General features: G+C 46.8%; 1 protein-coding gene across 1 annotated transcript in view; it reads left to right on the plus strand.

Moving 5' to 3' along the window:
- Positions 1-23584, plus strand: part of TMPRSS9 (transmembrane serine protease 9) — a 48418-nt gene that overhangs the window by 16983 nt on the left and 7851 nt on the right. The window contains exons 7-15 of the mRNA XM_036741986.1: positions 499-670; positions 3946-4220; positions 4336-4472; positions 8742-9072; positions 10390-10561; positions 13054-13325; positions 13872-14008; positions 18382-18883; positions 22887-23058. Coding sequence (XP_036597881.1) covers positions 499-670; positions 3946-4220; positions 4336-4472; positions 8742-9072; positions 10390-10561; positions 13054-13325; positions 13872-14008; positions 18382-18883; positions 22887-23058 — 2170 coding nt within the window. The remainder of the gene's footprint in view (positions 1-498; positions 671-3945; positions 4221-4335; positions 4473-8741; positions 9073-10389; positions 10562-13053; positions 13326-13871; positions 14009-18381; positions 18884-22886; positions 23059-23584) is intronic.

Below are 23584 nucleotides of genomic sequence, written 5' to 3' on the forward strand. Positions count from 1 at the left end.
ACAAAATGGTTGAAATATTTATTGAAGCAATGTAGGTAGTGCACTGAATGTCAGATTAGTATCTTAAAAAGTCTTGACAGACTAGAATGAAGGATTAGTTCTAATAAAATGGAATGTAATAGGGTTAAATGTAAAGTCTTATACTTGGGTTCAAAGAATCAAGTACAAATACAAGATGGGTGTGATATGATAGCATGATAGCATGATATGATATGATGGGGCTGCTAGATGAGAGTTCAGCTGAAAAAGACCTGGAGGTATCAGGTCATCAGTAAGGACTGCAAGGACAATATGAGTCCCGGTAGTGGCGCAGCAACAGAAGAAGCTACAGTTCTTTACACAGAAGCTAGACTTGTTGGGGAGGTAAAGTCCTTCTCAAAGATGGGTTACACTGCATGGCCTCTAAGGTTTCTTCCAAGTCTGCAATTTTGTGGGGTCTTCTCAGTAACGGGTTATCAGGTTCTTGATGATGAAAGTCCAAGGTCTTTTCTCTTTCAGATTGTGGAGGCCAACCTGCCTTGAAATCAGCCAACAGGATCGTGGGAGGAATGGAGGCTGCCAGAGGGGAGTTTCCATGGCAAGTCAGCCTCCGAGAAAACAATGAGCACTTCTGTGGGGCAGCTATCCTCAGTGCCAAATGGCTGGTATCTGCAGCTCACTGCTTCAACGAGTAAGCTCGCTAATTATCACCAGTTCCTCATCCATCCACCTCTCAAATGGGCTCAGAATAGCCACCATTTCCCACTAAAGGCAAACTGAAAAAAATTCTTTCTACCATATTGAATCAAAGGGCGGCACCAGAAGGTGAGGAGGCATTGAGAAAGAAGCATTGAATTTATAGTCAGGAGATATAGGTTCAGATTCCAATGGCTATATTTCTAACTGTGTGACCTTTACCTCAGTTTCCTCGTCTGCAAAATGGGATTATTGAATTAGATGATCTCTACAGACCCTTCTACCATTAACACTCTATGAATACTCTGTCTCTTGTGTTGCCTTACAATGTGTAGGTCCATGCCATATGGCTTGTGTATTGTGGTATAGGAGAAAGAGTGCTACATAGAATCAGAAGAAGAGATTTTGACTTTTGCTTCCATAATTTATAACATGTGTGACCTAGAGAGGTGGTATGGTATTGTATGGTGGGAATTAGGTTGGTTCTAGATTCAGAAGATCTGAATTTGAGTCTTGGCTCCTACACTTTCTAGCTGTGGGACCAAAGGCAGGTCTTAAACTCTCTGATCCTGTTTTCTCTTCTGTAAAAACAGGGATACAAATTCAAAAAATATTTAGTAATACTATGTGCAGAATAGTGTGTGAGGTACTGGGGGAAGAGTAAGATTTAGACAAGGCATAATTTCTACAATAGTGTAGGAGGATAACAATACTTTTACTGCCTACCTTAAAGTGTTCTATATACTTTAAAGCACCATGGAAATGTGCATGTAATCATTCTTGTTTTTGTTATTATTATGCCTAAGTCTCTGTTTCCTCACCTGTGCAATGAGGATCATAATACTTATACTTCCTATCTCACAGGGTTGGTTGTGACAAATGCAAATCTTAAAATATTTGGTAGATCTTAAAGCTATATAAATGCTAGCTATTATTATAAATGGCATTATTATTCTTCCCTCCACTGTTCCTCTCTGCTTTTTGAGGCAAAGTAGTAAAGGTAAAAATTTGTTTAAAGGGTTTTGTCAAAATATCCATCTAAACAAAATCATCCCAAGGACATAGAAGAATGAAAATTAGAGGATAACATACAAAAGAAAAATGGAAGAGATCTGTAAAAACTTTTTTATAACAATCTGTTTACAGGTACAGCTGGTTTCACCACATTTGAACTCTAACATTATAGTCTTGGACAGGCTGACAGGATAAGTAGAAATAGCAATAAGCAGAACAAAGATAGGAAAAGCAGCCAGATTATACCAAATGTATGTAGAAGAGATCCATCCATGCTGGAGGTGATGCAATTGCGAGGGCATCAACAGACCAATTCACAAGGTATCTTCTGCAGGAAGGGAAGATAACAAAGACACGGAAAAAAAAGTCTTGAACCTTACTAATACTCCCCCCTCCCCAAAGCACGTGGTACAACACCAATAACTCCTCATAAAGATTTTGTAAAACACATATCTACTCTCGTCTACACACAAATTGAGGTCATCCTTGATGAGGGCACCTGTGAGAAACAGGTAGGCTTTCATAAGGGATAGTCTACAATCACTATACCTTTGCCCTTTTTCAACTGACTAAGAGATGGAGAGGAATGCAAGAGCCCACTGTGCTTATTGTTCATTGATTATAAAAAAGCTTTTGATTTGGAAGAACAAAACACCACTTTAAAGGGTTCCCTCCAACAAGGCATCTCCCTTCCCTACAGAAGAATAGAACCCTGTTCAAGGAACTACCTCTGACCATAAACGTTAGGTAAGACATAAAACAGGCCGCTAGGTGGCGCCATGGTACATAGAGTGCCTGGCCTAGAGTTAGGAAGACTCATCTTCCTGAATTCAAATCTTGCCCCAGACACTGACTAGCTGTGTGACCCTGGGCAAGTCACTTCACCCATGTGACACAGGTACCCAGACCAGATGGCTACATGCCTGTTCATTTTGACTTTTTGGGAAGGGGGAGAGAGGCAAAGTGAAGTTCAGAGAAACTGAGAATAAGAAGTAAAATGGAATTTTTTTTTTAAAAAAGAAGCTTTTGCACTCAGTACTTGAAGTGGGATGGGGTAGCATGGAATTATAATGGATGCAGGGAGATGCAGATTCAAAGTCCTAATTCTGACGTTTATTAGCTATGTGACCTGGGGCAAATCACTTAACCTGTCTGAGCTTCTGCTCATGTGCAAAATGGCGCAATAATACTTTCATTTATTTTACTGGAAATTGTGAAGAAAACACCTTATAAACTTTCTAGAACCATCATGATCCTCCTCCTCTTCCTCCTCACTTCACGACTAAATCCAGATTAGATGAAATGAGTGGAGACTGAGGAGTTGCTTAAATCTGAAAAGGAACCAAAAGAAAATATCATATTAACATGGATGTCTTTATCATATCCTGGTGTAGGTGGCACAGTAGATTGAGTGCCAGGCCTAGAGTAAGGAAGAGTTCAAATCTGGCCTCAGACATTGACTAGCTGTGTGACCCTGGGCAAGTCACTTCACCCTGTTTGTTTCAGTTTCCTCATCTGTAAAATGAGCTGGGGAAGGAAACGGCAAACCCCTCCAGTGTCTCTGCCAAGAAAACCCCAAATGGAACCACAAAGAATTTGACAGGATTGAAAATGACTGAACAACATCCTTCTATCACTCCACTGAAAAGCACATTCACCTTCATATCATTGAAACTTTCTCCCACAATATAAAAATGTAATCTAGATTTGACAAGTATAAAATTCCTAAAGTATACCGGGGAAGAATAGAGACTGAAAGCTTTGAGTGAATCTGGGAATCAGACTGTATACACAGATGCAGACCAACCTTTCAGAATTGTTTATCTTTACAACGTAGTTGTTACTGTACAAATTGTTCTCTCGGTTCTGCTCACTTCACTTTGCTTCAGTTCCTACAAATCTTCTCAGGTTTCTCTGAAACCCTTCATTATTTCTTACAGCACAGAAGTATTCCATTCCATGCATGTACCCTAACAGGATGAGACATTCCCCAATTGAGAGGCACCCCTGCCCAGTTTCCAGTTCTTTACTATAACAGAAAGAGCTGCTATATATATATTTTGTACACATGGGTCCCTTTCCTCTTTCTTTGATCTCTTTGGGGGTACAGGCCTAGAGTAAGAGAATAAGCATGGTGTAATAGCTTCGGGGGCATGGTTCCAAATGTGAGAAGAGCATTTCTCCAAAGCTGCAGAGCAATTGAAGCACCCAGAGAGATGACCCAAGGGGAGTCTGATTGGTGGTTTGCTCCCCTAGATTCCAGGACCCCACAGTCTGGATGGCCTATGCTGGTACCACCTTTCTCAGCGGCTCTGACAGTGGCACCGTGAAGGCCCGCGTCGCCCAGATCATCAAGCACCCCTTCTATAACTCAGACACGGCAGACTTCGACGTGGCCGTCCTTGAGCTGGGCAGCCCCTTGCCTTTCACCAGCCACATCCAGCCAGTGTGCCTTCCCTCGGCCACTCACGTCTTCCCTCCCAGGAAGAAATGTCTTATCTCAGGTTGGGGCTACCTGAAGGAGGACTTCTGTAAGCACTGCAGGGGGCGAGGGATGGCCAAATAACTAGAAGCCCAGAGAGGAGGCCAAATAAGGTTGGGAGGGTGTTCCTGAGACTGTTTGTCTGCTTTCTCTTTCCTCCTTAGTGGTGAAACCTGAGGTCCTCCAGAAGGCAACTGTGGAACTCCTAGACCAGGCGCTGTGTGCAAGCCTCTACGGCAACTCACTCACGGACCAGATGGTGTGTGCCGGCTACCTGGACGGCAAGGTGGATTCCTGCCAGGTGAGGTGCCAGCCTCTGGGTGCAGAGCATAGCCCTCCTTATTGAGCATCTGGTTCTTGCCTCATCAAATCCCAAGAGATAAGCCAGTGACTCCTATAAACCACCTACTACCATTACGAGACAGTAGCCGGTGTGTGAGCCTCTCCTTACCAGTCAGTCAATAAACATTTATTAAGCACCTACTATGTGCCAGGCATCATGCTAAGTTTTGGAGATACAACAAGAAGCAAGAGATAGCCCTAACCTCCAGGAGCTCACAGTGCCATCCACACTTGTTCTCCTATAGCACTCTAGTAGTCTAGCTAATAATAATCATCATAATAACTAGCATTCATATCATCCTAAGGTTTACGAAGAACTTTATATGTCATATCATTTGAACCTTTTGCCTTTCTTTGTATCTCTAGCACTTAGTATGGCACATGTTGCTGTTCAGTTGTGTCCCACTCCTGGTGACTCCTTGGACCATACTTGCCAACACTCTCCAGGGGGTTTTCTTGGCAGAGATACTGGTGTGGTTTGCCATTTCCTTCTATGGGGGATTAAGGCAAACAGAGGTTAAGCACCCAAGGTCACATAGCTAGGAAGTGTCTGAGGCTGAATTTGAACTCAGCTCTTCCTGACTCTAGGGCCAGCACTCCACTCACTTGAGCCATCTAGCTGTCTCGTATGTCCAACAGCAGGTCCTTAATAAATGTTTGTTGACTTGACTGTGCTGTTATTATCCCCATGCCACAGATGGGAAAACTGATAACTATCACTTCTGTCGTGCTTTTGAGAAGTGCAAATGCTTTCTTTCCATAGGCCAGCTTACTGGATCCTCACAATAATCCAAGGAGGGAGGTGCTATTATTATCCTGCTGTTACAGATAAGGAAACTGAGGCAGACAGAGGTTAAATGATTTGCCCAGGGTCACACAGCTAGTAAGTGTTTGAGGCCAGATTTGAACTCAAGGTCTTCCTGAGTCTAAGTACACCCAGCTGCCTCTGTGTTCACTCTGTGTTAGGCAACCAGTTGAAATGCCTAATGCATCTGCTTTGAAAGGCAGTGTGGCACAGTTGAAACGGACTTGGAAGGTTATCCGAAGACCTGGGTTTGGATCTTGCCTCTGATACTAAATAGCTGAGAGACCTTAGGCAGACAGCATCAGCTCTGAATTTTGGTGTCCTCATCTGTAATGCTTTAAACAAAAATTGGTCTGGACCTTAACTTCATTGATTAATGAACTCCTATCGTGGAAATTCCCTCCACCAAAACAGACAGGCAACTAATCTCTAATTTAAAGCTTTCAGGAGTTGTCTGGGAACAGGACAGATGAGGTCAAAGGTAGTATCTGAATCCAAGTTTACCTTGAGGGAGCTAGGTGGCTCAGTGGATAGCAAGGTGGACCTGGAGTCCCGGAGATCTGAGTTCAAATCTAGCCTCAGACACTTCCTAGCTGTGTGACCTTGGGCAAGCCGCTTAACCCTTGGGTTTGCCTGTAAAGGGAAGATAAATAACAGCCCTTATCTCACACAGTTGTTGTAAAAATAAAATGAGATAATATTTGTCAAGTGCTTGGGACAGTGGTTGGCACACAGTAGGTCCTACAGAAAAGCTTATTCCCTTCCTGACTCCAAGGCTGACCCTTTATCTACTGGGTCACATCACCTCTTGTAATAATTATTATCATCTGCTTCATGAAGATGCACTTCCTGGTGCCTCAGCCACTCCCTGATAGCAAGACAGAGGCTTAGCTCACTCTTGCAGGCCAGTGTTTTGCCCTTTCAGGCACTGCAGTGCTGAACATAGAACACAGAACGTCAGAGCTTGGAGGGACAGAAGACAAAGAATTTCAGAGCTAGGAAAGACCTAAAGAACCACCTGGTCCGGTCCCTTCCTTTGATAAACAGGAAAACTGGGACCTAGAAAAGGGAAGGTCCAACCCACCACAACCAGGCAAAGGAACCAAACCCGACTGCTGGTTGTTGTTTTTAATGAGGAAAATGCTCCCGGCTGGCTGTGTCTTGAGGGCCTTTAAGCGAATTAGAGCTCTTATGTAGACCTGGCCTCCAGGGATCTCGGGATCACAGATTTAGGGCCATCATTTTACAGGGGATTTTTCCTTCTTGTGACTAAAAGGTTGCCAGGAACAATAACAGCAGCTCACCCTTCCAACAGCCCATCAGGGCGTGTGAAACCTTCAGAGACGCAGGCTCCTCTAAGACTCCCAGCTTCATGTAGGAAGCAAGATACTGGGGCGGGGTGGGGGGCATTTATTATTCTCATTTTTGTTTTCCATACTTCAAATTGTCCTGAGGTTTTATCCCATCCAAAAGGAGAAATGGGGGGAAAAAGAGGTTTCTGACATGACCTACCTGGAATAGACAGAGAATGGATTGGCATCATGGTACTTTGACCCTGGAGTCAGAGAGGACCTGACTTCAAATCCCACCCCTGACCTTTGTGATCCTGAGTAAATCCCTTCACCTCTCTGGGCCTCAATTTTCCCATCTGCAAAATGAGAGAGTTGAACTAGATGGTCTCAGAGGTCCCTCGTAGCTCCAGAGCTATGATCAACTCTGGTTATAGCCAGTAAAAGTTCAGATACAGACCACCTGCCCTCCACAGGTTTATTCCCATTTTATAGAAAAGACTCAGGCTCTGAAAGGTTAAATAACAGCTGGCGTCAGAGGCAGGATTTGAAATCAGATCTCTCTTGGTTCCCAGTGCCTGGCACATAGTAGGTGCTTAACAAATACTTGCTGATTGATTTTCTCTTCATACAAATGTGGCGGGGTGGTCAGTGAGCAGCCCGAGCCCAGGAAGCCTTGGATGAGTGGTTCTCAGCATCCTGCTCCGTCCTGGTGCAGGGTCATGAGACCAGCTCAAGTTGGAGGGCTCGATTGTTCAGGGGCTTGAGGCTGACCCAGTAGTGTTCCTTGGCTCGCTGCCACCGGATGCCCCCTGGGCCTGGTCTCTTCCTTCAGTTCCCCTGGTTGGTGAGTAGCTGGCCTGGTTTCAAATTCTGTGGCCCTGTGGTTTCTGTGGAAACACAGTGACTTGCTAACATCTAACCAAGGAACGGAAGCCATGTCTCCTGATTAGACCTTCTCAGGGAGGGAGGGTTGGGGAACAATCTATTTTGAATTATGGGCCCACTGAGATCCAGCTTCCTTTTGGGCTGAACTAGAAAACTACACCTCAAAGCCTTCCCTGCCCAGGGACAGCTAGGTGATGCAGTGAGGAGAACACTGGCCCTGGAGTCAGGAGGACCTGAATTCAAATCCGAACTCAGACACTTGATTTACTTAGTAGTTGTGTGACCTTGGGCAAGTCACTTAACCCTAATCGCCCTGCCTTCCTTCCTCCGAAAAGAAAAAAAAAAAGTCTTTCCTACCCTGCTTTTTTTAAAATTCAACTTAACAGTCGTTGTTCAGTCATTTCAGTCATGTCTGATTCTCCATGACCCCATTTGGGTTTTCTTAGCAAAGTTACTTGAGCCATTTCCTTCTCCAGCTCATTTTACAGATGAGGAAATAGAGGCAAACAGGGTCACACAGCTAGGTTGTGTCTGAGGCTAGATTTGAATTCACGTTTTCCTAACTGCATGCCCTACTGCTCTATCCACAGCACGATCTAGCTGCCCCTCCAATATGTATAATCAAACAAAACAAATTCCTGCACGGTCCATGTCTAAAAACATACATATCTTTCTTGAAGAGGACCATGATGTGGCATCACCTTCCTGATGCCACGGTCCTCTTCAAGAACAAAGGACAGACAACAACCTGTGAGTAGCATGAGCTGTCCCAATGGGGACCCAACTGGATGGCTCCAGCTGGGCAACACAGCTCTTTCCTTCCTTTTTTCATACCTCCTCCCCTCCCCTTCCTTCTCCTGCCCTCCCTTCTCCTCCCTTCCCCTGCCCTCCTCTGGAAAAAAATACCATTTATGAAAAAAATACAGACTATTATGAAAAAAAAAAGATGTCTACTAGACATTCAGTTCAAGATGGTGGAGGTCACCTCCAATCATCCTGATCTATATCTTGACACTGCCCCCTGCCCCCACTCCACCACCCATCCCTAAGATGGTTCCTTTATCTCTGTGATGGGTGGTGTCTCTCACCCAACATAAGTACTTCCATTGGACTCCTACATGGGGAAACCCAAAATGGGGAGTGGAAGGTGATTTCTTCATCAAGGGTCAACCAAGTTGAGATTTGAGCTGATCATAGAAGCCATTTGGGACCCACAGGGTCCCAAATCTGTGGCTTTTGCCCACAGGGTGACTCAGGAGGACCACTAGTCTGCGATGAGCCCTCAGGGAGGTTCTTCCTTGCTGGCATTGTAAGCTGGGGCATCGGCTGTGCAGAAGCTCGGAGGCCGGGGGTCTATGTCCGTGTGACCAGGGTTCGAGACTGGATTTTAGAGACCATCTCAACAGCACCAACTGTCAGCGCACCAGCTGTCTTTCCTGACTCCTCCACCACCAGCAGTGACTGGCTCTTGACTACAGAGAGGCTCATGACCAGCATCACTACCAAGCCCAAGCTGGTCACCAGCACAGAGCTGGACATGGTGTCTCTCTATCCAGGCACCACCTCCAGGCCACAAGGTAATTTACAAGGCCACTGACAGGTGCTAACCTGGAACTCTATATCAGCAGCTCAGAACAGCGGCAGGATTCCTCATAGCCACTCCCCAGTAGAGGAGTATATTGACAATAATAATTACTAGGGATAAGGATGGACTTCCACTGGTAGAAGGACCTCCCAGAGCGGGAAACTCTCTTTACCAAGGTAGGTCAGCACTTCTTTGCAACTTTAAGCCTTAGAGAGTTGTCCAGAGCAGTGATGTTCAGCCTGGGGTCCAGGAGCTCATTTTTTAAAATATTTAAACACTGTATTCCAATATAATTGGTTTCTTACATATTTTATTTTATGCATTTGAAAACTATTCTGAGGAGTCCACTGGCTTCACTAGACTGACTACCAACGGAGTCCATGACACAAAAAGTTAAGAATCTCTGATGACTTAGCCAGGGGCCACATAGACCCTATGAGTCAGAAGCAAGATTTACACCAACATTTTCCTGGCTCCAAGGCCAGCTCACAATGCCAAGGGAGGGAAGAAGGGAGGAAGAGAGGAAGGAAGGAAGTCCTTACTAAGTCCTTACTAAGACCAGGCCCTATGCTAAGCTTGGGATACAAATAAAAGGAAGAAAAAAAAAGATAATCCTTGACCTCAAGCAGCTTACATTCCAATGGGGGAAGAAAACCTACAAAAGGGAGCTAAAAATGGGAGGACAGTTTTAAAGCTGGAAAGCCAAGAACAGATCTGGGAAGGGAATGAAGACAGCCTGGGCTCTTCCATAAAATGGAGGCTCCAGAGCACACCACAGGGAGAAGCAGGTGGCCCTTACACAGAGACGTTCCCTACTGAGAAGGCCATGGGGGTTTTGGATATTCCAGGACAAGGAGGCTCTGGGTGCTGAGGGAAATTTCAGAATGAGAAGCATGGTTTGGAAGCCTGGGAGGCAGGAGTAGGGCCAGGAGGGGAATGAAGGCCTGTCTGGGCTGGCATGATGGTTGATCAATTGATGGATTGATTTCTTCCACTCAGATTACAAATAGAAGTTAGAAGAGACTTCAGAAATGACCTGGTCCAACAACTTTACCTTAAAGGTGAAGGGAGGTTCAGAGGGGCGAATTGATTTCCCCCAAGTCACACAGCTGGGCAGAGCTAGGCCCAGGCCTCTGCCAGGCCCTGGATCTCTATGAATTGTATTCTACTCCACCATAGACAGATGCCCACACCATCTCAGATTCATGTATCAACCTAGACGGATTGAAAGCTCTGCTCATCCTTCTCTCCTATGGTTTTTGAAAAGGTCTCTGACAAGTAGGACACTTTTTTCTTCGCTTCTCTGCAGAGTGTGGGGGTAGACCCGGCATGCCCAAACCCAGCAAAATCGTCGGGGGATTTGATGCTGCCAAGGGTGAGGTTCCGTGGCAGGTCAGCTTGAAGGAGGGGTCTCGACACTTCTGTGGAGCCACCGTGGTGGGGGAGAGATGGCTGGTGTCGGCAGCCCACTGCTTCAATCAGTAAGAACATGCCTCACCCACCTGGGAAATGCAGTGGGGATTTGGCTCCTCTGATGGCCCTGTGGTTATCCCCCATCAATATAGCTTCACCCACATTCAGGTTAAAATTCAGTTAGTCAGGATGTGTGCCCCTGATCCACTCTCATGTATCCATCCATCCATCCATCCATCCATCCAACAAACATTTATTAAATGTCAACTGTATGCAGAGCCTAATTCTAGGTAGGCGCTAAGGGAAAAAAGACAAAGTTTAAACAAAATTGCAGAATCAAAGAGTGGAAAGGGCCCTCAGAGGCCCAACTAGAACCCCACTAGGACACACGTGACAAGTAAGTGGTCATCTAACCTTTGCTCGGGGTCCTCCAGGGAAAGGAAACCTGTTACCCCCTGATGCAGCTCCTCCTACTTTAGGATAGATCATATTAGCAAGTTCTTTAGTGGTTTTTCAGTAATGTCCAACTCTTCATGGCCCCATTTGGAGGTTTTCTTGGCAGAAATACTGGAGTGGTTTGCCATTTCCTTCTCCAGCTCATTTTACAGATGAGGAACTAAAGTAAAAAGGGTTAAGTGACTTGCCCAGGGTCACACAGCTAGCACATGTCTGAGGCTGGATTTGAACTTAGGAAGAGGAGTCTTCCTGACTCCAGGCCTAATGCTTTACCCACTGCACCACCTAACTGCCCTAAGATTGCTAAATTAATGAATGCTATTGGTTAAGATTTGGCTAAGATTGGTCAATAACATGACAGTGATAACAACATGATAGAGATTGTACTGAACAATCTTAGCCCCAGAGAAGAGATAAGAAAATGGATTTTTCAGTGGAGAGGTAGGGGGTCTATGGATGTAGAATGTCATACATGCTATCAGATGCCATTGCTGGATCAGCTTTCCTTAACTGTTTTCCTTTGTAATAAGGGAGAACTCATTAACAATAATACATAAGAGAGTTCCATTAGAAGTCAAATTCAAGCTCCCAAGCCCAACTCTGTCCTCTTCCCTTTTTCGAAAATCAGGACATTTGCCCTTTTCAACTCTGCGGCACCTGCCGCATTCTCCAAGATCTTCCCGACATCACAGGGACTCAGCAGCCACGGCCAATGTTTCTTTTGGTGCCTAGTGCAGTGCCTGGAGTGTCATGTTGGAGGTGCTTGATAAATGTTTATTGGTTGATTCATTGCACGTATCTCACCTGGGCTTGGGGACTGAACTCATCAAAGGCAGAGACAGCCGCTATCTTCCTACAGGCACCCTTGGCCATCATCTCCTTCTTAGACTATCGAATGTTCTCCTTGTCCCAGAAAACAAACCAAACAAAAGTACTGTGCAGCGCCACCTTGTTCCCTTACCATTGTCCTTTCTACCCCAATCGCTTGTCTGTCCTATCTATAAACCTCCTCTTTTCTCTATCTTTGCTTCAAAAACTAAACCAACCCCTTTTGGGGGTGTTGTTGGCTTTTCTTGCCAGCCCGGGCTCATTCTGAACTTCAGACTGCTAAGATATTTGGGGATCTTGACTCTCTCCATCTCATCTAGGATGTTAGCTCCACTGGAGAGCCTTTACAATGTAAGCGCCTTGAGAGCAAGGATGGTTTCATTTGCCCTTTGCATCATCCCCAATCCCTGGTATGCAGTAGGCACTGAATAAATGCTCGTTGAATCAGGTTGAATTTAGGACTCCTGGCACTCTTATACCAAGACCATGCCATGCCATGATTTTCATCCTCTGCTACCAGCTCTTGCTTCCAAATTCAGCACATGTCTTTTTAAAAATCTAAGTTGGTTGGTGATTTCCCTGTCCATGATCCCTGCTCTCCAGGAGCTAATAGTAAAGGGGAAACACACACACACACACACACACACACACACACACACACACACACACACACACAAAACTATTCTGCATACTGTTAGGACAAATGCTTAAGAGAAATTCCCACAAAGCCCTTGGGGCTAGAGGAGGTGGGGTCTAAGGGGAAAGAGGCAGGAAGATCCAGGAAGGCTCTGTGGAGGAGATAGCAATTGAGGTAGGCTTCAAAAGGTGGGTAGGAATTCAGCTCTTGACAGAAGGAAACAACACTCCTGGGAGAGGGCATGGCATGAGCAAAGGCATGGAAGTAGTAAAGTGCAGGGTGCCTTTATGGGGAGAGATTCACAGGTTAATACACGGGAAAAATTTAACTGTCTCTAGGCGGTTGTCACATACTGTAAGCTGGGGTTCAAACCAGGGTATGTGCATAGAGTAATCATTCTGTCCACCAATGGGGAGAGTCTTATGCAAATAGCCAGGCTCGAACCCTGGATCACACAACGGCATCCTTCCTAGAAGAGCCTCCTGGTTCTTTCACCCTACTGCTTCTTATCCCAGGAGATGATGGGCTAAGCTACTGGATGCCCTCCCTTTCTTCCACAGCGGGCTTTCTAACCATTTCCCAAGCCCCTGGTGATGATGGTGGGTTGGGGGATGTCTATGTGGGCTTCTGTCTCCACAGCACAAAGACGGACTTTGTGAAGGCGTATTTGGGGACGACGTCCCTCACGGGGGCAGATGGCAGTGCTGTGAAGGTCAGCATCAAGAGTGTGGTGCTCCACCCCTCCTACAACCCCGTCATACTAGACTTTGACGTGGCCGTGCTGGAGCTGGCCAGCCCACTCCTCTTCAACAATTATATCCAGCCTGTCTGCCTCCCACTGGCCATCCAGAAGTTCCCTGTGGGCCGGAAGTGCATGATTTCTGGATGGGGGAACATTCACGAAGGCAATAGTGAGTTCTGCCAGGACCTCCGAGGTCACCTCGTCCTGTTACCTGCCTACTGGCCTCCCCTGCCTCCCCACTGCATCATGCCAGTGAATTCTACATCATTTCCACCCTTCAGGACTTGGGGGTTCTAACAAAAAAAGGTCATGACAAAGCTTCCAACAGGGATGGGTGAAGGGTTTGTAGGGCTGAGACCTAGATGGAATCTTAAGAATCATCTATTCTAGCCCCCTGGTTACACTCTGTGAGACTCAGAGGGGGAGGGGATTTCTCCAGGGTCACACAGACAGTAACTGAGCCAGGGTTCAAGCCTCAGTCTTCTGACTCCAAATCCAGTCCCACTTCCATGATATCATGGGATATTCCATCTGTCTGGAGGTGCATGAAAACGTGGACAATGGTCTCTGGGTGAAATGCTGTGACTCAGTGAAACCTCATCAGTCTCCCTCCAAGGCTTAGTGGACGTGTCCTTTCCCTGGAATTGTGGGTAACTTGTCTAACTGACTACCATGATCACCAGTCTCAGCCCATACCTTTTGGTTGTTGTTGCAGCAACTAAGCCCGAGATCCTGCAGAAGGCATCTGTGGGTATCATCGACCAAAAGACATGCAGCGTCCTCTACAACTTCTCCCTCACCGATCGTATGATATGTGCTGGTTTTCTGGAGGGGAGAATAGATTCCTGTCAGGTAAGCATGGGCAAGTCCTGACGCCATGTTAACTAGCAGAAATCCCATCTCATGGTGAAGCAATAAGGGCCAATCATGGAGTCAGAGACACGGATGGGCCACTGAAGGCAAGGGTCCAATCCAAAGACAAGACGGAGGTCGTTCAATGATGTTTCCTGAGCTTTATCCCCCTTCTGAACCTTTGTGCATGCTTGGAGCCAACTTCTTCCATGGGATCATAGGATTTGAGAGTTTGTAAAAACTTTCCAATGCCTTCAAGGACTGATTCTGGTACCACCTCCCCCAGACACTTTCCATGAGTCTGCACCAGCTAGAGATGATCCCTTTCCTTCTGAATTCCTCAGGCCTTGGTTCGACCTTTTCCATGCATTTATTTCATTCTCATTTGTATTTATTTGTGTACACAACTCACTTCTCTATTAGGATATGAGTCCCTTGAGGTCAAAGACGGTGTCATTTTTCATCTGTTCCCCTAGGACCTTCTACATTGTAGTCATTCAGTAAGGGCTGAAGTGAATTGTTGAATTAAGTGAATACTATCCACGGGCTCTTTTCATCCCAGAATTTAGGCTGGTTTTAGCCTAGACCCAAGGGTAAGAATGAGGGTGAGCTTTACATGTAATTGGGGAAAAAATAAAATATTATTAAAACAAAAAAATGAGGGTGGACTGAGGGGGCTTCAGGACTAGTCTGGAATACTTAGAGTAATAATAAAAATAACTCACATTTATATAACACTGAGGTTTACAAAATGCTTTTTTTCACAAGAACTCTGCATGGTAGATAGTATAAATATTATTATCGCCATTTTACAGAAGAGAAAAGTGAGATTTGCTCATGGTCACTGTCAGAGTCAAGATTCAAACCCAGATCTGATTCCAAATCCAACACTTCTTCTACTCCAGGGGTGGGGGGTGGGGACAGAGCATGGGGACCCAGTGATTGCTAATGTTCTCTTTAAGGTCCGCCTTCTTACCTTCAAACAGGACTGACTGTATTTAAACTCTCCTAGACAGATGAGTTCCAAAGGCCTACAAGGTAGGAGGAGTTAACATAGCCTCCTCCTCTGTTAGCCCTGCCAGGACATAACCACCCTTACCTTCCTCCCTGTGGTCAGTGTCACTCAACATAAAGCTGAAGAGGCCACATTCAGAGCTACCAGTTCAAATGAAGACAGAGAGGGAGAGTCCTGGTGAGTGAGGGAAGAGGCGCCACAGAGCAGCCCGACTACCTAGCTTTGCACTACTCACACTGTCAGGGTTCGATTGCTGGCCTGGAGCTGGAGAGCAAAGCTTGCCATTTGGAGGGCCATCGCGGGACCCCTTAGGCTTAGCCATAACTGGGATAGCTGGGATCCCTGTCCATTCATGAAACATCATGGCGGAAAAAATGAACACTAAAGAGAGACAGTACCCACTCCATCTCGGAGCAGCCCTGTCCATTAGAACTGATGGGACACCAGGACACTTATGAGGCACCATGGCTTAGAATGCAACGTATAGATATTGTAGTTGGAGAATGCAGAAACTGCAAAATGTCCTAACGTGCTTTTTCCACCATGGCTTAATCCATCCACATTGAGCGGGAACAGCACTCAGAGCAATCTGACTCTATCTCCCCTTATAGTAAACTAGTAAAATCTTTGAGTTTGTGTGACTGGGACTCGGAGCCTGATTTTCAGCAGCTTAGAACCTGAAGTCAGCTGTTGGTTTTCTTAAAGGCCATCTCACACATGGGCCTTCCCATGTTAGGGAGCTGCCCGTTGGCTCTTGGAGGCTCAGGGGCCAGCACAGCACAAGCCCCAGGAGACTATCCCAAGCTAGGAAGGCTGGGAAGGCCCCACTGGCTCAGACCCTACAGCTGGGCTCATTTAAGGACCAACTGAGCTAAGTTCAGAGAAATTGTCACCAGGTTGGCCACAGGAGGATGCATTTTTTGACTGCATTGACACACAAAAAATACATGACTGAAGCCTGGAGGGGCTGTAGTCATTGCCAGTGGAGTCGTAGATATATTAACAGGATTAGAGACAGTGCAATCCAGGAAGTAAGAAAGTAATTGTATCAGTGTAACAATGTACAGAACAGACTCATTCAATTCACCAAAGTTACTGAACACGTACTCTGTGCAAAGCCCTGAGGTTAACGCTGGAGACACAGAGATGAAAAAAATGACACAGTCCTGGCCTCGAGGAGCTTATGGGGGTGGTGGTGGGGGTGAGGGTAGGGAGGTAGGTATGACATTTCCCCAGCGTCTTGGGAGACAAGAAAGAGGACCAGAAAATGTGCTCCAGGAACATTTGAGGAAGGGGAGAGAACCCTTCCACCTCGGGCAGGGGAAATCAGGGAGGACTTCATAGAGGACCGAGTACTTGCACTAATCCTTGAAGGAAGAGAAGGACTTTGATCATTTTTAAAGAGTTATGTCTATATTGAATCCTCCTGCATGGATTCATTTAACATTTGGGGACAGGCCAAGGAGGGATTTTGCTATTTAAGGGAAACTGAGTAAATCCCTTTGTAATAGGGATGGGTTTTGTACAAAGCAAAGGCTCCACCCTTTCTGTCTGACTCGTGCCCACTCCACCATCTTGATTGGTGCAATTCCTCCTTTTAGTAAACATTAGTTGCCCACTCCCAGGTGAGCTGGTTTGGGCCTGGCACTCATGGGGATGTCACAAACCAGTTTGGGTCTCCATGTCTTTAGGGGGCTGTGAAATGATGGGTGAGAGTCCAGAGAAAAGCAGCCAAGGATGGACTCTGCATCCCTGAAGGGCAAAGGGAAAGCAGGAAAAAGCCTCAGTTTCCCCTGGATGCTCTTCCTCTTCCCCCACAAAGAATAAAAAAGAGGAGAGGGGAATAACTGTTTCAAATAACAGCAGTACCTGTGCATAGGTGAGCTTACTTTAAAAAGAGCTATTAGAGAAAAGGCTGCAGGGACCATGGCCCTCTGGGGGGAGCCACCAGGACAAGGAGCGGTGGCATCTTCTCTATCAGGAGCAGCTTGAAAAGGTCCTAGGCCCAGAGTGTCAGAGGATCCAGGACGTAGTCAGAAGGGATCTCTAGAGGATGGCTCCACCTCTTATTTTACAGACGATGAAACTGAGGCATGGAGAGGCTTAAGACCTGCCCACGTTCAATAACTATTAAGCTTCTGGGGCAGGATTTCAACCCAGATCTTACGGACTCCAAGTCCACTGTGCTGCACCATCTGGTCCAACCCTTTTATTTGACTATGGGAGGAACTGTGGCCTAGAAAGAGCAACTAACTTGTGAAAAATCATATGGACCCTAAATGGTGGGGGCTGAGGCCTTCTGACCCCAAGGCTGATGCCTTTCAAAGAAACAGAAGTCACTGCACAAGGTGGGGAGTGAACTCCCCAAGATTGGTGCCTTTGTCAGCTCTAGGAAAGCAGTTTGAACCTCAGCTCTGCTGCTACTGCCCAGATGATCTTAGGACAGTCACTTTTCCGGGCCTGATTACTCAACTGTCAAATGAAGGGGTTGGACTATGTTAATATTCTGTGTTACGAAGTATCTTCCACTTCTGACATTCCCTACTCTAAGGGCCCTCCCAGCCCTGACATCCTATGTTCTAAGGGCCCTCCCAGCTCTGACATCCTGTGTTCTAAGGGCCCTCCCAGATGTGACATCCTGTGTTCTAAGGGCCCTCCCAGCTCTGACATCCTGGGTTCAGGGCCTTTCCAGCTCTAACATCCTGTGTTCTAAAGGCTCTCCCAGCTCTGACATCCTGGGTTCTAAGGATCCTCCTAGCTCTGACATCCTGTGTTCTAAGGGCCCTCCCAGCTCTGATCTCCTGTATTCTAAGGCCCTCCCAGCTCTAAATCCCATGCTTCTGTGAATGTCTGGACCAAGCCCCCTATTTTTGATCTGTCTAACCGAACCCTCCTCCAGAATTACAGACAAGCTGAGAGAAGGTCTCAATCATCACTACTATTTTTCCAAGTACCTTCCCCACAGCTCTCTGTGAAATGGGCACAGTAAGCATTACCTCCATTTCATACAGGAGCAAACTAGGGCTCGTGGAAGTAAAGAGATCTGTGCAAGGTCACACAGTCAAGACAAGTAAACAAACACTTATTAAGCACCCCCTGAGTCCTAGAGATACAAAGAAAGGCAGAAACAGTCCCTGCCCTCAGGGAGCTCATAGTCTAATACAGCTAAGTAAGTGTCAGACCATCAATTCAAACCTAAGCACCATTAAATCAAGATGCTTCCTCTAAAAACAGACCAAAAAAAAGGACGGGAGGGTCTAGAACCAAATGGGGATGCCAGGGAAATCCCCCAAACCAGTCCGGTATGATCCTCCGGATCGTGCTTTGGGATCCTCACCTTCCTGTGCTTCTTCCCTAGGGTGACTCTGGGGGGCCACTGGCCTGTGAAGAGACCCCAGGCGTGTTTTATCTGGCAGGGGTTGTGAGCTGGGGGATTGGATGTGCCCAAGCTAAAAAGCCAGGAGTGTACTCCCGGATGACCAGGCTCAAAGACTGGATTGTCGACACCATCTCACCTGGCCTGCAGACTGGCACCACCCTCTCACCTGAGAAAACACCCGTCATTACCAGTCACCCCCTAGAAGCAACCTCAAGCATAACAACCACATGGGTGACCACCAGCAAACTGACCCCCAAACCAACCAGCACACCCACCCTCAAGACCACCAGCACACCGACCAGCAGGACTACTCCGAAGCCCACTAGCAGACCCACGATGAGCAAAACTACCCCACAGCCTACCAGTGAAACTACAACCAGGAGATCTACCAGTATGGTCATCACAGCAATCAGGCCCACCAGCAGTAATCTGCCCCCTCCACCACAAACCCATCAACTGGCCACCCCCATTCAGCTTCCAGGTATAGTAACGACATGGAAAAGTTAGTTTGGGCGGCATGGGCTTCTTGACTATTACCATTTTCAGACTGTTGGAGGCCACCTCCCAGGAGCTACACCTAACAAGGGGTGTTCACTTGTATTCTTCTCTTACAAATCATGGCAGTTCAGTTCTTAGGGGTACAGATTTAGAGGTGGAAGAGACCCTAGAGGTCATCCGATCCTTCCTTTCATAGATGAGAGACCGACTCAGTTACTTGCCAGGGTCACACAGGTATTTAGAGCAGAGCTTAAATTTGATTCCAAGTGCTCTCAGCCAACAAGTTTTCTGCGATGACAGGCAGGCTGCCTGCCTTCATTCATCCCCTGAAAGAGCAAGCGGACCCCAATCTGAAAGCACTGAATGTACGAAACCAGGACAAACTGGGAGGTTTGCCCAGATCCCCCCCCAAGGCGGAGGTGGCCTGGGCTGGAAGGGGAAGCCCCCTCTGACCCCATGCTGGCCAAAGCTTTCTCATTCTCGGGTCACACTTGCCTCTGTTCTGCTGGCCAGTTTTCTCATTGATTTTAATCTAGCGTATCCATAGCCCCTTAAGCTTTTCCAAGTATTTTACGTGTTATCTCATTGGATCCTCATCACAACCCTGGCTGGTAGAGGCTGTTTTCATCCCCATTTTATAGAAGAAGAAACTGAGGCAGACGCAGGTGAAGTGATTTGCTCAGGCTCACATAGCTAGAAAGGGTTCAAGGTAGGATTTGAACTCAGGTCATCATCATCATCATAGCTAACATTCCTATGTGCCAGGCACTGTGCTAGGCCCTTTACAACTGTTACTCCATCTGATCCTCCCAACAACCCTGGGGAGTAGGAGCTGTTATTTTCCGCGTTTTTGCAGGTGAGAGAGGTTAAGTGACTAGCCCAGGGTCACGCAGCTAGTAAGTGTCTGAGGCTGGATTTGAACTCAGGTCTTCCTGACTCCAGGTTCTGTCCATTGTGCCTCCTTAGTCACCTTATCGACAGCAATCACATCTGCAGTGGACACAGAGCTGGGCGGATGGCTAACCCACCGGAGCCAAAACAAGCTTGATGGTCTAGAATGATGGGCCAAATCTAGTAAGAATAAATTGAATAGGAACAAATGGTAAGTCTTACACTCAGCTTCAAAAGCCTGACTCCACAAGTATAAGATGAGAGAAGCCTGGTTAGATAAGTGTTTCTGCAGATCTCTGAATTTTAGGGCTCAATATGGGGGCAGCTGGGGGGTGCCATGGTGCAGTGTCAGGCCTGGAGTCAGGGAGACTCACCTTCCTGAGTTCAAATCTAGCCTGAGACACTAGCTGTGTGACCTTGGGCAAGTCACTTCACCCTGCTTGCCTCAGGTTCCTCATCTATAAAATGAGATGGAGAAGGAAACGGCAAACCGCTCCAGTGTCTTTGCCAAGAAAACTCCAAATGGGGTCATAAAGAGTCAGATGCAAGTGAACAACAAGGCTCAGTAAGAAGCAGCCTTGGGACCCGGCAGGCCAGAAATTCCTTCCAGAATAAGGAAGTGAGAGTCCAACTTTACTCTGCCCTGGTCAGACCAAACTAGAGAACTAACACCCAGGCCTGAGCAGCACAGTTTAGATACGACGGAATGCCTCCAGAAGGGGACAACCAGGATGATAAAGACACATAAACAAGTGAGCTCCAATCCCACCTCTGATTCCTACCTGTGTACCCTTTGGCAAGTCAGTTGACCTCCTTGAGCCTCAGTTTCCTCAACTGTCAAACGAGGAAATTGGACGAGATAACTTTTAAGGTTCTATCTGCCTTCACAGGATTGTTGTGAGGACGAAATAAGACATTTGTAAAGTGCTTAGAGCAGTGCCTGGCACATAGTAGGCTGTCTATAAATACTTATTCCTGGACTCTTCCCTCCCCTTTCCAGCTCCAGATCCACCCTAGGGCAGCGAAGGGTCTTGAGCCCAGCCCATAGGATGATTAGTTGAAAGAACAGGGGATATTTAGCCTGGAGAAGACTCAGGAGCAGCATGACAGTTGTCTCTAAGTATTTGAAGGGTTGATATGTCCAAGAGGGATTAGATCTGTTTGGTCTGACCATACGGATAGAATGAGAAGCCATGGGTGGATGTGGCAGCCACATTTGGCTGTGATATAAGGAAAAACTTCCTACTAATTAGAGGTGTTCCAAAGTGGAATGAGCTGTCTTGGGAAGTAGTGAGCTCCCCCTCTCGGCACTTCTTCAAGCAGGAACTGGATGACTATTTGCTGGCTACATTGCAGGGGAGAAAGTCTTCTGGGTATTTTGGACTAGACCCAACTCTAAAATATGATTCTAGCACTGCTAGTCCACTCTATACCTGAGCAGGAATCCCTTCTGTAATATCCCTGACAAATGGTCATGCCCCCTCCACTCAAAGACCACCAGTGGTGAGACACTCACTACCTCTGGAGGCAGTTCAGTCCCCTTTGGGCAGCTCCAATGGTCAGGCAGTTTTCCTTTGCATTGAGACTAAATCTGCCTCTCTACACATTCCCCACCATGATTCTAGTAGCAAAGTAAACCTAATCCCTCTTCCATATATGATAGGTTCCAGAGTATTCAATGTTATCACATCTGACATGTGTATAGTGACTGGAAGCTTGAAAAGCATTTCCATACATTGGTAACATCTGCCCTAAATCTTCTCTCTTTCAAGCTAAACGCCCCCAGTTCCTTCTACTGAACTTCCTATTGGATGGCCTACAGTCCTCTCTCTTTCCTGGACGCCCTCCATCTCGTCCAGAGTCCATCATTCCTAGCCGACTTTGCATTCCTTCCACGAGCCAGGTGGAGAAATGTAATATCTACACAAAAATTAATAGGTCCATTTAGGGAACCCTCAGAGGGCCCGACCAAGCTCAGGCAGCTGGCTTACGGCCAATGGAGATCCACCATGACGAGTGTTGGTGGATGGGCCCCAGGCTGATCTTTATCATCCCAAGCTAAAATCTTGTTCATTTCATAGAATTCTGGAATGGAAAGGGACCTTAGGAGGTCATCTAGTCCAATCCATGATGGACCCTCACTGGTCTCCAGTTTACTCATTGTAAAAGAAGGCTGCATTACTGTCATCATCCCTATCAACAAGACACTTTCTCCCAAACCACCCAGTGAAGCAGGTGGCGCCAGGGTCACCCCAAAAGTAACTTTCAGAGCCAGGTCATAGGATCATAGATTTCTAGATGGAAGGGGCCTTACCTTAAAGGTCATCTTGTTCTCTGCCCTCCTTTTATAGATGAACAAACTGAGATCCAAAGAAATTAAATGATGTCCAGTATTCCATGAAGTAGCAAATGGCAGAGCTGGGATTTGAACCCTGGTCACCTGACTCCAAATCTAGCACCCTCTCCCCCACTCCTGTGCTCTTTCCACCAAAGAATAATAACATGATGCTTTAAGTTCTGCAAACTACTTTGTAAACATTCCATTTGATCCCCACAAACACTCTGGGATGTACATACTTTTCTTTAATCCCAATTTTACAAATGGGAAAACTGAGACTGGAAACATTTAAGTGACTTGCCCATGGTCACCTGGCTAGTAAGTGTGGGAGGCAGGATTTGTACTCTGGTCTCCCTGCCTCTAAGTCTAAGACTTCATCACCTTATACGACCTTGCTACCAAAAAGATGTACTCTGAGGTTCCTTCCAGATCTGATACTGAATATTCCTGACAATGAGCAGGGGCATTGCTGTCTCCCCAGGCAGCCCATGCCACTTTCAGAGAAGCTCTCCCTCCTGTGAAGCCAAATTTAGCCTTCCAGTGACTTCCAACCACCCACTAGTACAAGCGCTCTCTCCCGGAGCTATAAAGAACCAGTATGACCCTTTTTCCCCAACAGCAGCCTAGAATTACTCTCTCTGCAGAAGCTTGGCTCTTTTCTGCTTCTCCATGGTGTGGGGAGGAGATGGGAGGGCTAGGAAGGCAGCTGGCTTTTAGGGTCTCCGTGCATTGTCTCTGCCCTCTCCCCTCTCTCTAGACTGCGGTGTCTCTCCAGTGGGCACCCTCACCAAGATTGTGGGCGGCAGCGCTGCCAGCCGTGGGGAATGGCCCTGGCAGGTCAGTCTCTGGCTGAGGAGGAAGGAGCACAAGTGTGGGGCGGTGTTGATTGCGGACAGGTGGCTGCTCACTGCCGCTCACTGCTTTGACGTGTAAGTCCATTTGATGGGACTGAGAGCAGTTTGGGGGAGGCGGGGTAGAGGGAGGGGGCCTTCAGCCCAGTTTCCTCATCTATAAAATGAGTGGGTAAGGCTAAATGATCCACCAGGGTGGCAGGGTGAGTCCACAGCTCACAGCTTCCTGACTTCTTCCAGGGCCATTCCCTCTGCCTCTCTAGTAGAATCTAGCAGCAACATCCTGACCCCGTCTGGAGGTCAGGGCTTCCATGGACAGGCACGGAAACAAGTCAATAGCCCAATGGCCTCAGTTCCATCATGGAAGAAGGAAGTGAGGAGACCCTGCAAAAGTCCTGAGGTATCTCCATACCAGCCCCCCAGGCTAACTCTGGGGGCATCTCTCCTCCTCCCTCTTTCCTAGATCTGTCTGGTGGGTCTGAACCTTCCCTCTTCACCTCCTGGGTCTGACTCACCTCCAGTACCCATTTTCCCCTTTGATTCAATTCAATAAACATTTATAGGGCTACCAAGATAGATAAGACCCTGGACACACTCTGGGCCT

Source organism: Trichosurus vulpecula, chromosome 1 (assembly GCF_011100635.1).
Source record: "Trichosurus vulpecula isolate mTriVul1 chromosome 1, mTriVul1.pri, whole genome shotgun sequence".
Taxonomy (NCBI): domain Eukaryota; kingdom Metazoa; phylum Chordata; class Mammalia; order Diprotodontia; family Phalangeridae; genus Trichosurus; species Trichosurus vulpecula.